Genomic DNA, 14,436 nt, shown 5'->3' on the forward strand with positions numbered 1-14,436 from the left:
GCTAACCAGCAACGCTCATTCCCTCACAGTCGCACTGCAGGGGAACGGAACCTACCGAAAGGACAACAAAAGTAGAGATGTGCCCACTACATTAGTTAGCGACATTTCCAAAATGCCTTTGCTGTTCTGACTACAGCGTGCAACACGTGATCAAAGGAGTTTGTAACGTTTAAAATGTTCCGGTTAAAAAACTGAAGATTTAAAAGGCTGCCCCTCCCACAGAAACTCGAGACTCGCTTCACTGCTCTTCCCTCTTCATGCTGAAGAGACAGTTTTCAAAGTCCGCAGCAAAACAAAACCAAGGTCACTAATTATGATTTATACCTGGCCACAGGCGTGCAGCACTCACCACAATTATATCTGACCCAGAGGAAAATGGATCATAAAATGGAAGTGCCCCTTTTAAAGCATCATTCCCCATTTTTAGAGAAGTAACAATTTACTGCGCCGAAACCTGGTACTCAGTACGGGGGGGGGAAAAGTTTAAACACCTGGTGAGAAGAGAGAAGTGGCCAGAGCTGGACAGAATGGGCAGATATGCAACGCTTCCATCACATCTCTGCTAATGACCTCAAGCTACACCTACAGAACCCTCTGCTATTCTAAGCCTTGTCCACTTGCACATAAGAACTGCCAATCACAAAGACTTGCATGATGATCCTGTGATACAATTATGGGCAAACTTCTGCTAGGGAGTAGGATAAGAATAACCAAACTTTCATTTACATGGAAGCTGAAGATGTGAACTCTGTCCTGAGTTGAAGAGATACAGAAAAAAAAACATGTACTTTTTAAACATCACTAACTTTGAAAGTACTTCTCTCAGCCAGACAAGTTGTGTGCAATTTTGACAGTAGCAGCAGGCAGGCAGCAGGAAGGATGTACACCAAACAGATGAAGAAATTCATTTCATGTATATGCCACCAAGAAAAATATCTTGCAAAATGGAATTTACTCAGCTTGAAAAACCAAGCATCATGTAAATGGCACAAGATGGAGAGTGTGAGCATGAAAACCATCTTCAGCATATTCAGCTTTCTGCACTCGCCGTTTCATTAGACTGGGGAGGAATCTTCAAAAACATTCTGAGCACTAGCCTTGCTCTGGATGCTTTTGAAAATCCCACCCTGAAGTTTTCAGTTATGTCTGAAGTCAGCATAGTCAAAATCACCCTTTCCAGCCTGACTCCTGTGAGCTAGCAGCTCCCCCTATTAAAGGAGTAATTTTTCAACTCGGTTAAGCAGATGCCCAGTTATGCGGTACGTACACACACAGCACAGTAGCTAGTTTTGTTGTGTTCTGTGTAAAGGAGGCTGGAGGAGACTACTCTGAATCGGTCAAAGTACATAATGAGACTAGTTTGAGGATACTGAGCATCTCCCGTTGGCTGACCCATATTGTCCTCTCTGTGTGTATTTTGCAAGTTGATTCCTCCTTCTATATCTTGGAGGATACTCAACCGTCCGCTATTCCAGACAGAGGACAAGGACTCAGGTTGTGACCTTCCAGGGAAGAAGGGCAATGGATGAAAAGTGGTGGTGTCCCCCTAAAATGAAAAAGTAGGGGGGATACTTAAAGCATCTTGACCATTCCTGGCTAGAGAGAGGCAGCGGCAGGGAGAACTAGATAGTTGGGTGTATAGCAAAGAAGGGAAGCCTTGCAGAGGAAAAATCCCAAACAACTGGCAACTGCTCTCTCTGTTTTGGGTCCCAGTTGGATTTTACTATTTCCCAGCAGCAAATATTCCACTGACCTTGAGCACCATCTCCTGCAGCTTGATCCTCAAGGTTAGGAGTAGCTCCCACACCTGCTTCCTCAGCTGATTCACAGTTAAATAAAGGGGGGGGGAAAATCACAAAAGTTAAATTTAAATGTCTGCCACGAGAAACAAATTTGCTTCCTTACTGATCCTGTCCACCAGTGTGAATGCATTACAAACAGTGCCATAATGTACCTGAAGGCAGCTACCTTTTAACTGCAGCTGAGGGACTGCCCTGCTACATCAGAGGTATCTTGGATGACACAGACCGGTACCAGATACTTCAGAGACAAGTGCAGGAAACTGCTGTGGGCAATTACGGAATGGCCTTACCAAGGTTAGCATGAGAATTTATATCCCTTTTTCAGTCCCAAGGGTGGATGTTATCATCCACAAAAATATCTAATTCTTTATTATTGTCAACGGGCTAACTATAACGAAGCTCAGACTAATTCTAACACTAACCCAATGCTCATCCCAAATCTAAAAGCTGAGAGCAATGGGGTAAACGGGCAGACACTGTTAAGTGTCCTCTCACTACCCCAGGCAATAGAAAGAAACAGAGAGGTGGTTGGGGACCCTTGGGGGAGGCAGGGTACAGCATCAGAAATGCTCTGAAGTAAACTGGATGAAATTCAATAAGTACAAACGCAAAGTACTCCACTTAGGAAGGAACAATCAGATGCACATACACAAAATGGGAAATGAATGTCTAGGAAGGAGTATTGCAGAAAGGGCTCTGGGGTCACAGTGGATCACAAGCTAAGTATGAGTCAACAGCGTAACACTGTCGCAAAAAAAGCAAACATTCTGGGATGTATTAGGAAGAATGTTGTAAGCAAGACACGAGAAGTAATTTTTCTACTCTACTCCGCACTGATTAGGCCTCAACTGGAGCACTGCGTCCAGTTCTGAGCGCCACATTTCAGGAAAGATGTGAACAAACTGGAAAAAGTCCAGAGAAGAGCAACAAAAACTATTAAAGTTCTAGAAAACATGACCTATGAGGGAAGATTGAAAAAATTGGGCTTGTTTAGCCTGGAGAAGAAGACAGAGGGGACATGATAACCGTTTTCAAGTACATAAAACGTTGTTACAAGGAGGAGGGAGGAAAAACTGATCTCCATCTCTGAGGATAGGACAAGAAGCAATGGGCTTAAATTGCAGTAAGCTGCAGTTTAGGTTGGACATTAGGAAAGATTTCCTGTCAGGGTGGTCAAGCACTGGAATAAATTGCCTAGGGAGGTTGTGGAATCTCCATCATTGGAGATTTTTAAGAGCAGGTTAGACAAACACCTGTCAGGAATGGTGTAGATAATACTTAGTCCTGCCATGAGTGCATGGGACTGGACTAGATGACCTCTCAAGGTCCCTTCTAGTCCTGTGATTCTATCATGCAGGGCACATCCGTGGCCCCAAAGGACACGGCTGACCAAAAGAATCCAATCTCTCATTCATGGAGTGTATGAGCACCTAGAGTGGGATCCATGTGGACAAATACTAAAAAAACATCTTGTCTACCTTTTGCCCGGCTGCTGCATGCTGCGCAGAGGTTTATGATGCCCAGAATGATGCCTAGGTCTGTTTCCTGAAGAGCTACCGTTAGCTTAGAACCCAGCAACATCAACGGACAGTTTGAACTATGCTTTCGGATGTGCACTGCCTTGCATTTATCAGTGCTGAATTCCATTTGTCATTCCATGATGCCCAGTCACTAAACTTGACTAGCTCAGTCTTCTTTCAGTCTTGACTGACCTACTTAATTTTGCCCCTTTTAAAATTTTGCCTGCTCACTAATCACCCCTTTCCCCGATGGTTAATATATTACACAATCGGTCCTAACGTACAACTGGGGGCACACCACCACCCCCGTTAAGCTTCTACAATGTTAAAAACTAACCACTTATTGCTTTTTTTTTTTTTTTGGCCTCTTCACCAATTTCGGACGCATGACAATACTTTAACCTCATATCCCATGTCAAGCCTGCAGACAGGACCTTAGACAAAGGCATTTTGATAGTCCAAATAAACCAGGGGTCGCGAGTTGTCAGCCTCCACCCCAAACCCTGCTTTGCATCCAGCATTTATAATGGTATTAACTATATTAAAAAATGTTTTTAATTTATAAGGGGGGGGTGGTCGCACTCAGAGGCTTGCTATGTGAAAGGAGTCACCAGTACAAAAGTTTGAGAACCACTGAAGTAAACTATATCCATCTATTATTTTGCCGACATTCAGAGAATTCTAGTAGACTAGAGTGGCATGCTTTTCTGCTACAGCAGCCATGCTGGGTTGCTTCTCTCCTGTGTTTTTTATAAATTTTATTTCTATTTTTAATCACCTTTCAAACCAGTTTACCTGGTACCAAAGTAAAGCTCACTAGTCTGCAATTCCCAGGATCAAACCTAGTGCCTTCAGGGGCTACTCTCAGGTATAGTCACCGATGAAATGAGAAACTGCATCCTTTTGTTACCAGCTCAGCCACTTCATCCATTAGTTCCCTCAGAACACACAAAAGAGGATGATGCTGTTGAGCCAGCAGAGGAGAAAAGATCCTGCTGCTCTGCAGGATGGGAACAAGAGACAGACCTGATCAGTTCAGATTTTCCAGTAGGAGAAGATAAAGCAGCAAACCTGTGTGTGCTTACTGGAACCTACCCAAGCCTATAAGATGTTTGTACTTTTACTACTAAGCTGTAACTCCAGTGCCCTTTCCTGCTCTATAGGCATCCAGAAAGACTGTCCAGCCATCAGGGATGGCATGGTATTTAACAGTTTTTTTACCAGGAAAATCCCTGGTTTTTAGTGCCCTGTGAAAAACTAGTTAGTCTCAGTTTAAAGCATTTTCTATTTTAAAAACTCTTTCATCAATGCACACCACATTATGCTGAGTTTTAGTTACATATTCAAATTGTGATCACATACAGTGGTAGATAGGAGATGAATTTAGGGCTGTACAAATAAAAAGAAAAACTGCACTGGTCGTAATATCAATATATGTCATCATAAATATTGAACATCAGAACGTCTATACATTTTGGTTGGCTATTTTCTCAACGGAGTTATACATGTTAGGACTCATTTCAGTTTTCAATATTGTATAAACAAACGTCTAAAACATTTGATTACATGAGAGTGATAATAATGCAGAGTTGTAGGCTTGAAGCATTAAGTAATCAGAACCATGCAGTTGCCACCTACCACTCCAGGTCCATTTGGCCAGGCAGCATTCTGTAGCAGAAGACCAACTTTGAAACAGTGGATAGATTATTCAGTTTGGAACAGCTGTATCCAGTATTTGAAAAGATTTGTTCTACGCTTGCTGAACTTGCTGGACACCGATGCAATCATTTCCCCAGTTTCCTGGTTTAAACCGGTATTTACCAGTCCCCGGCCCTAACCTAGTTTTTCCCGGGAAATTGCCAACCCTGCCAGTCACATTTCGAAACGCCTTCCTCGTTCACCAGAAGGCGTGCAGAGGCCTCACCTGTGGTTCCCTCGGGTATCTCCTCGTGCTGCCGAGCTGCAATCCGATCCTCATGTGCTCTCTCCTCCACTAACGGGGCCGTGGCATCTGAAAAACGAAGCAGCTTTCACACAGCCGGACTGAAACAAAACCCCTTCAGATGTCAGTGCTTTAAAAATAAAAAAGCACTGAAGGATGTATCACAGAAGGGAAACCATCCTCCGTGCTCACCAGGTTTCCTTCCTATCGGCTGAGCAGAACGGAAGTCGATACTTGTGATGGGAAACAAAAGGGCAAGCACAGTGCGTGCACACAGTATACATCACCTCCTTTGTCACACAAGCTGCACGCCTCCATGTATTACTTACCCATCCAAAAAACAAAACAGTCTGCCTATCAGCACTGTCTTTTTCAAATATGCTCAGAGCAGGATGGCGAGAATGCCTGGTTGGCACATTCAGCAAAGCTGCCTGCAGAAGCGATGCTCAGAGCTCAGCTGGTGACAACAGCCCACAGTCAGGATGTTTATTATAACATACGTGCATCTTTCATTAACCACCTCAGCTGCACGGTGCCCACTAACTCATCCCTGCTGGGACTTTCCTCACACGGCAAACCTCTGGCGACTCTTTCTCCCCCACCAAATGAGGTTTGCCTCCTTATGACAACACTGTCCTGATGCACAGGACAGCAATATCCAGTCCCGGACCAGCTCGAATTTTACGGGCCAGTCTCTTGAACCACGTAGGCTGGGAATGAGAGTTTTATCGCAATGGAGTGCTGGCAGTTCTCCTTTCCAATGGAGTACAGCTCTGGCAGGTCACTAGACATCAGCATTTAAAAGTACAACAGCCCAGTTCAGAATAAAGCTGCTGTTAGTTAAAGCTTAGAAACTAAAGAAAATTAGTATTTTCCTCTCCTTCCAAGGCTTGTGACAGATGCATGCATGGTAGCCAGGCATTACAAGCAGAGGAACAGAAATACCACCAATTACAAATATTAGTACATCTCTAGAACATTTCTAGATTAGGTTCTCTGTAAAAAATGTGGCAACATCATACACTCAGGAGTCACACTATCCACCCGACTCGGGCATCCTGCCACAGCAGCCTATTAGGCTTTATTTCACATGTATCTATTTTATTTTACATTTCACCATTGGCGGTCATTCTGACAGACACCAAATTGTATTGCCTGGAATGTGTACAAAGGAGCAAACATACCAGTGAACTGCAGCTACTTCTGGGATGGAGGGCACCACATAGGAGGATAAGGGGAATATTCTGGCCAAGTACTTTAGTGCAAACTCTTGCCCTTCACGAGTATGCATGATGGGATTGCTAATGTCCAGGTTAAACAACATGGGCGCCATTTACGGGGACAGGGGAGGGCTCTAACGCCCCTCCCGCCCGGAGTTTCCTAGGGGAGGTCTACTCACCCTAGCCCCAGACAGAGCTCTTAACTGCAGCAGCCCGAGTGTGATATGTGATGAGTTCGGAAGCTGGGAGCAGCACAGCCTTTCAGGCAGGGAGCTTGTTTATAAACAGAGGCAGGGTGATTAAGGTAACAAAAGGCATGTCATTAAAGTAAATTAGGGATCATTAGATGATCCTGAAAGTACTGCCACGCACTTCAGCTAAAAGATCTTCGGAAACAAAGGGTTAGAATAAAAGGTGAGAATGGAGAAAGGTAAAGCGTGGGGTCCCTCAAGGGTCTGTACTGAGGCCAGTGCTGTTCAACATATTCATAAATGATCTGGAAAAAGGGGTACACAGTGGAGTGGCAAAATTTACAGATGATACAAAATTACTCAAGATAGTTCAGTCAAAAGAAAAGGAGGACTTGTGGCACCTTAGAGACTAACAAATTTATTAGAGCATAAACTTTCGTGAGCTACATCTCACTTCATCGGTATGCATCTGATGAAGTGAGCTGTAGCTCCCGAAAGCTTATGCTCAAATAAATTTATTAGTCCTTAAGGTGCCACAAGTCCTCCTTTTCTTTTTATGGATACAGACTAACACGGCTGTTACTCTGAAATTTGTCATTAAGTCAAAAGCAGACTGTAAAGAGTCACAAAGGGACCTCACAAAACTGGGTAACACAGTGGCAGATGAAGTGAGCTGTAGCTCACGAAAGCTTATGCTCAAATAAATTGGTTAGTCTCTAAGGTGCCACAAGTCCTCCTTTTCTTTTTACAATGGCAGAAGAAATTCAATGCTGATAAATGCAAAGTAACGCACTTGGCAAAATATCCTCCCAACTATACGTACAAAATGATGGGATCTAAATTAGCTGAACCCATCAAGAAAGATCGTGGAGTCATTGTGGCTAGTTCTCTGAAAACATCTGCTCCATGTGCAGTGGCAATTAAAAAAGCTAACAGAATATTGGGAATCATTAGGAAGGGGATAGAAAATAAGAGAAAAATATCATATTGCCTCTATACAAATCCACGGTATGCCAACATATTGAATAGTTTGTGCAGATGTGGTCACCCCATCTCAGAAAAGATATATTGGATTTGGAAAAGGTACAGAGAAGGGGAACAGAAATGATTAGGGGTATGGAACACCTTCTGTATAAGGAGAGATTAAAAAGACAGACTTTTCAGCTTGGAAAAGAGACTAAGGGGGGATATGATAGAGGTCTATAAAATCAGGAATGGTGCGTAAAAATTGAATAAGGAAATGTTATTTACTCCTCTCTCATAATACAAGAACTCGAGGTCACCGAATGAAATTAACAGGCAGCAGATTTAAAACAAAAAAAATTATTTCTTCAGTCACCATATGGAACTTTTTGCCAGGGAATGTCGTGAAGGCCAAAACTATAACAGGGTTCCAATAAGAACTAGGTAAGTTCATGGCGGATAGGTCCAGCAATGGCTATTAGCCAGGGAGGGCAGGGATCCAACACCATGTTCTGCATGTCCCTTGCCTCTCTTTGTCAGAAGCTGGGAGTGGGCAACAGGGCAACTTGATGATTCCCTGGTCTGTTCATTCCTTCTGAAGCACCTGGCATTGGCCACTGTCGGAAGACAGGACACTGCGCTAGATGGACCTTTGGTCTGACCCAGTGTGGCCATTCTGATATTCTTATATAGAACCCAGGTGTAAATGCTCCCCGCTGTAACCCACTAGACCCTGCTCTCCTCCCAGAGCTGGGATAGAACCCAGAAGTCCTGACGGAGTCTCTCTCTCGCCACAGAGTTAGTAATAAAGTAAGAATACACATTACCATTTTAAACCTAACCAGTGTCCCTTAAGTAACTTGCCACAAAATGTCAGAACATGTTATTAGAGCTGAATAGGTCTATTTATTTCATTTTCTTTCTTTCATAAAGGAATTAGGTACAGGGCTCCTGTCAGCTAATTGTTAACTTATCTGCCAAAAAACTAGAGTTTTCAAGTGCCTAGGTAGGCACAGAAATCACAGTTAAAGTTGCTCCCCCCATACAAAAATCTGAAATGGCACTCTCTGCAGTCAAGGTCTAGTAAAAAAATAAGTAGTAATAATCTCTATAAACTGCAGGGAACTTACGTAATGAATAATACTTTGCACTTTTGTATAGCACCTCCCATCCAAGGACCTCAAAGATCTATGCCCACCTTTTAAAGTATATTATCCCATTTTACAGATAGGAAACTAAGGCAGAAGTAGGTTAAGTAATTTGCTAAAGTCACTGGTAGAGTCAGGATTAGAAGCCAGGTCCCATGCTAATAACTCGACCAAGCAGCCTCCCATAAATAGAATTTCAAGTTGAAAGATCTCTGCAGACTTCTCCACCACCATTGATACTGCAATCTTTAAATGTCTGTAGGATACTAAAGACTGTGGGCCAAATTTTTAAATGTATTTTGGCACCAAACTCCCACTGGGAGTAGTGGAGACATCTTGCAACCAAAAGTTCTAACATGAACACCCCCGAAATAACCCAGGTTTTGTTAGCCTGAGAGGTGATTTGGACTGAATGCCTAGACACCCAGCTGATGTGTGACAGCTTGGAATACTGCTTGGTTTCTTGTCCGATTCTTGACATTTCTGTGTAAATATCTATTGGAAACGGAGAACACTCATTGGTTTGATGTAAATCTAACTCTTCCTGGCAGGCTACAGGGTTGTTTATCAGGGAAAGGCAACCAGGAGGCTCAGACATTTTTCCTAATGATTTTTTTGGAGTCTGCATGTCTACTTTAGAATCTGTGTTGCCTTGTGAGCGGTTTAATAATGGCTTCTGAAGGCTGGCTAGTGCCCATTAACATTAATGGGGAGTTACAGACACAAGTCGGTGGAGGAAATTACCCTTTCAGGATGGGCTACACTCAGCAGTCATCAATAGGCACACTGGTATGAGAATGCAATCCTTGAAGGAGGAAATGGAACTGGAATTGATCCTCCAGGGGAGTCTGTGTGGGCAATTCTCCTTCGTGAATACCAAACTAACAAAGAGCATTTATCTGGCAGCTCTAAGCATTGTTTAGAGATGCACCAGACCGTTTTTTGAAGGGCGTTCCTGAAGAGGCGTGGCTGTCTTGTGTCTCTGTGCTGCCACGCCTCTTCAGGAACGCCCTTCAAAAAACGGTCTGGTGCATCTCTAAACAATGCTTAGAAACAGCACCAGCCATTATGGTTTAAAAGCAGTATGACAAAGAGCTCCCACCTTCCATAGTTGGAGTGCTCTTAGCATCAGAGGTCTCGGAAATGGGTTCATCTGATCCATCATCAACCGGTATCTGCAGGGGATAGCCTGGAAAAAACATACATTGAGCACTCAGAACAGGTCCTTGGTTACGTCTAGCGGGCTCTTACGTTAACCTCACCCACCCTTATCTGAAAAGCTGGATGGCTGTAGCTGGCAATTACAATAAGATGTTCACAAAGTGTTAAAGCACCAGTTACGGATTCAGTGACCGCACCAAAAAAAAGCCAAAAGCAAAATCTGCTGAGCAACCAATCCAATGCAGAGCACATCTAGAAACAGCAAAGCACAGTAAGAAAAAAAGTACAATCAGTAAATAAATAAAATAAAATAAAATAAAACTTTCCTTGGAGACCACAGATGTCGGATTACATCAATCTGAGTGAGTCACCGTAAAGTTCACTTTGATGTTTCTAGTGCAGTATAGGCTCTCTCTTAGAGCAGATTGTTGAATTGATAGTTTATTTTCTTCTGTTATTCATGTTTTTTAAACCAATGCAAAAAGGGAAAGCACTTGCATGGAACTCCTCAGTGCTCCACATGGATTATTATGTTGGGCCTTGGTTCCAAGAAGTCAGCTATCAGAATGTTAAAGCAAAAAGTACAAGGATACTCTTTGCAAGGAATTCCAGCAAAATAAAATAACGAGAACTGGAGAAATTGATTTACGAAGAATGATTCAAGCTAACACAAGCAAAGTCTCTTGGACTCTTTGGTGCATGAGAATTTAAACTATGGCACTGACAGAAGGTTGCTGATTTGACTGGATAAGAGGGACAACCTTGAGGGGCCTGGAAGGGAGAACAGTCCTTGGAACATGCCAAAGGCTCTGTCCATAACAGAGGGAACCCATTTGCCTGATGCAAACTGCACCGGAGGCAGATACAAGACAGAAATATGTTGCTCCACTTTAATGGAGTACTATCAGTCCTTATGACTACACAGGTTTCTGAGCTGGATTGTTAAATATGTGGGGAAAGACATCTTGAAAATGTAGACCTAAAACACAGGGTGAGAGGAGCTCTTTTGTAGAAAGCTTCCCCACTTCTCCACATTCCCAGCTTTTCCCTCAGTTGTCCTGGCTCGCTACCCAAGAGAAGGAAGCTGTCTGCTGGCAGAACCTTTGGGGAGCATTGTGCGGCGCTATGTTATCATCAATTGAGCTGACTCGTGAATACAGAATGCACATGCATGCTGCTGCATCATTACAACTGCAGTCACTAGGAAAGCAACAAACACTTCCAGGGGAATTAGGGAGAATCTGTGTATTAGAGACATGACGGGGGGCAGGGAAAAGGAGACACAGGCCAGGCAGTAGGTTGGAGGGGGTAGGACAAGGGAAAGAGATGAGCCTATCTACTTCAAGGATCAGGCAGTAGGGGAGAAGCAGGAGGGTTGGGGTGGGCAAAGTAAAGGAACAGAGACAGCAAATTAGACTGTGAGAAAAGAAGAAAAACCCACTGGTTGTTATTGGGTATGTGCATGCCTAGAGGGCAGGGGAAATCCTCTCTGGATCTGATTTTTGGTGAGGTCAGACATCCACTGTATCTGACACGTTCTGTAGTCCATCCTTCCCTCGGTGAACGTTCATAAAAACACACAGGGAGGCACAAGTGGCTAGAGCAGAGAGGCGGAAGCCTGACAGTCAAGGGCTACTCCTAGGTCGAGATGGGAGAGTAGGGATTAGTGGTTAGAGCAGGGGGGCTGGTATTCAGGATTGAGGATTCTCGTCCTATCATGACTCACCGTGTGACCTCCGAGGTGTGTGCCTGCCATTTATCCTCCCTGTACGTCAGTCTCCCCACATATGAAAGAGAATACTCATTTCACAGTAGGGGGTGAGGATTCATCACCTAATGTCTGTAAAGCCCTCCGAGATACACTGATAAAGGACGCCATACACACGCATGCTACTAACATCAGAAATATGTGCCAATTTCCAACACATGAACAGAGGCCCCTGGGAACAGCACCCTACAACATCCAGACCAGCCACTAGCACTTGCTTAGGTGACGTCCCAGAACCCTGGACTTCAACGCAAGCCAAGTGCTTTATTTGTAAAATACGTCTCTCGGCTTTGCAATGTTTTCCTCTTAACATCCTCCTCCCCAGAGAGATGAAGTAGAGCATTCAGGGAATGCCCCGCTCACTACGCAATGGGGAAATTGCTCTTCACAAGACAACAACGAGAGTTACTAGTTTAAACGGCTCTGATAAAAGCTCTATCTGATCCCTTGCACACACATGGGGATTATGCCCAGTGAAAAGCTCTATCTGATCCCTTGCACACACATGGGGATTATGCCCAATGAAAAGCTCTATCTGACCCCTTGCACACATGGGGATTATGCCCTTTAGCCCAATGAAAGCCACTGTAAAATGGTTCTCTCGCCACAGCAGCTCAAATCAAAAGGGCAGAAAGTCATAAGTTCCACTCTCTAAATGAGGGGCCAGCTTCAGCCTAGAGACTGGAGGGGCAGGAGAGTGCAGTTTTGTCAATGAGGCGCATTAAAATATCCAAAGCTTCTACCAGGGCCAGCCTTGCCCCGAAAGGGGACCCCAGTCACTCGCTCACACATACACACACACACACACACACACACACACACACGAGAAACAGAGGCTCGGTGTGACCAGGCCTTCCCTTCCCACCCCAACCTCCACCTTCTCACATGTTTACATGCCAGCAGAAGCCCCCTCCCTCTTCCCCTCTGGTAAGCAGAGTAGTTTCTTTGGAGAGCGGAGGGAATAGAGGCAGAGACAGAACAAGTCTAAAACCTTCCTCCCCTTCTGTAAGGGCAAAAGTGGGGCCTCGCATCTCAGGCACCCCCTTTACTAGGCCCCAGTGACCATTCAATTATAATGGCAACGATCACCACCAAGCTGCGGTTGGTGTGGGGTCTCTTGAAGGTAAAGGTGGGGCCCACTTGATGATGGGCCATGGGTTGAGGACATCATCTGGGAAGGAAAGCCAGTGAACTCATTTCACACCTGCAGAATGGGTCAGAGTTCACTTTCAGGGGCAAGGAGATTCTTGTTTTTAAACTTAAACCAGCTCGTCCACCTCTATCTGCAACAGACCAACCCAAATGCTCAGAGTGCACCATCGGCATTCCTGCCAGCTCACTTAGAATGATCAACGTTCCATTCCTCATTGTCCCCCACCGCCCCAAATGCCACTGTCCCAATATCTAAGTTATTATCCAGAGATTCTTGAACCTTTCCAGCAACCAACAGATGAAAAGATGGCTGCCATAACGCATAAACGGGGTAGATGCGGGTTTGAGAGATTTGCCCTAGTGACTTTTTAATTTTCTGAATCCTGTAAAGGGGGAAAGGGTTTATAACCATGTTCAGAGGCGGTAAAAGGAAGCCAGTGACATACAGGAGGTAGCTCATCTACACATCCATGGACATGAGTCTTAAGTATGAACAAAAAGAACTAGTACACTAGGGAGGATTTGAGGTGATACATGGAGGGATGGGAAATCTCAGTCCTGTATCTCAGTCTATTAAAGAAACCATTAATCTACCTTTAAAAAACGAAATCAATCACCCGGTCCCTTCTATAGCGGATGTGGGAAAAGCCTGTTTCACCTCCTTTTAATTCCTAAGCAGCTTTTACCTTTTTCTATGCGCAGCTAGATTCTACAGCCTTTACAGATTTCACACGCTCTGCAGACTCAAGTGTTTTTTCTTCTATTGAAACTTACCTCTGAATGGGAAAGAGAACTCAAGGCAGATGGGGATGATGATGATCAAGTCTGGCCTCTGGCGTAACAGGTGATAGGATCTCACGCAGTGATTCCGTCACCAAGCCCAAACCCCAAACTTCAGTTTTAGCTATAAAGTATCTGAATGTATCTTATGTTTATCTCCCAGAAGACAAAGAAGCTCATTTACTGCACGATGATGTCTCGGCACCTAAGTAATTCACAAAACAGTCCCCTTTTCCTAGACTTTGGACTAACCTTTCATTGAACCACATACATTCCCAGGCGTAAACACTATGGGCAACCTCACCCCAGTCTCCTTGTACTGAGCTCTCCCACTTGTGTCATCCTCATTTTCCTGGAGAGAAAATAGCTACCTGTGGGGGAAGGTCCTCCCTTTCTCCCATGACTACCCCCATCTGGTAAGGCTCACCTGACGGGATCTGCTTAGCTTGGCTCATCGAATGGTCTTCCATCATATTGAAATCCTGACGTGGCTCAGCCATCCTGTTGCAAAAGTTATCTAAAGGGGAAAAAATTTAACATTATTACACAAAACCTCATGCAATGCACCTTCCCCTGCACTCAAATTACTGTACTATCTCCTGTTGCTCTATGGTGCTCATCAGTCTAATTCCAGGAACACAATCTTTTCTTTTTTGGGGAGGGAAGGAAATCAGATGGCCATTATTAACTAGCTGCCTTTTAAGCTACGGCAACAAGCTATTTAATTCTTTCAAGGGAGACTTGAAAAAGCACACTATCATGATCATAGACAGGTTACAGCTCAAGGTA

At 44.1% G+C, this 14,436-nt stretch overlaps 1 protein-coding gene across 11 annotated transcripts in view; it reads right to left on the minus strand.

The window, feature by feature from the left end:
• Window positions 1–14,436, minus strand: part of LOC144257876 (microtubule-associated protein tau-like) — a 95,628-nt gene that overhangs the window by 28,581 nt on the left and 52,611 nt on the right. For 8 of the 11 annotated variants that reach the window (XM_077806069.1, XM_077806075.1, XM_077806068.1 and 5 more), the window contains exons 2-5: window positions 14,075–14,164; window positions 9,889–9,975; window positions 5,247–5,333; window positions 1,754–1,819 (exon numbers count right to left, since the gene is read on the minus strand). In XM_077806069.1, the coding sequence (XP_077662195.1) occupies window positions 1,754–1,819; window positions 5,247–5,333; window positions 9,889–9,975; window positions 14,075–14,147 (313 nt within the window). In that variant the 5' untranslated portion in view covers window positions 14,148–14,164. The remainder of the gene's footprint in view (window positions 1–1,753; window positions 1,820–5,246; window positions 5,334–9,888; window positions 9,976–14,074; window positions 14,165–14,436) is intronic. The other 3 variants (XM_077806071.1, XM_077806077.1, XM_077806073.1) reach the window with 1 other exon arrangement.

Source organism: Eretmochelys imbricata, chromosome 27 (genome assembly GCF_965152235.1).
Source record: "Eretmochelys imbricata isolate rEreImb1 chromosome 27, rEreImb1.hap1, whole genome shotgun sequence".
NCBI lineage: Eukaryota > Metazoa > Chordata > Testudines > Cheloniidae > Eretmochelys > Eretmochelys imbricata.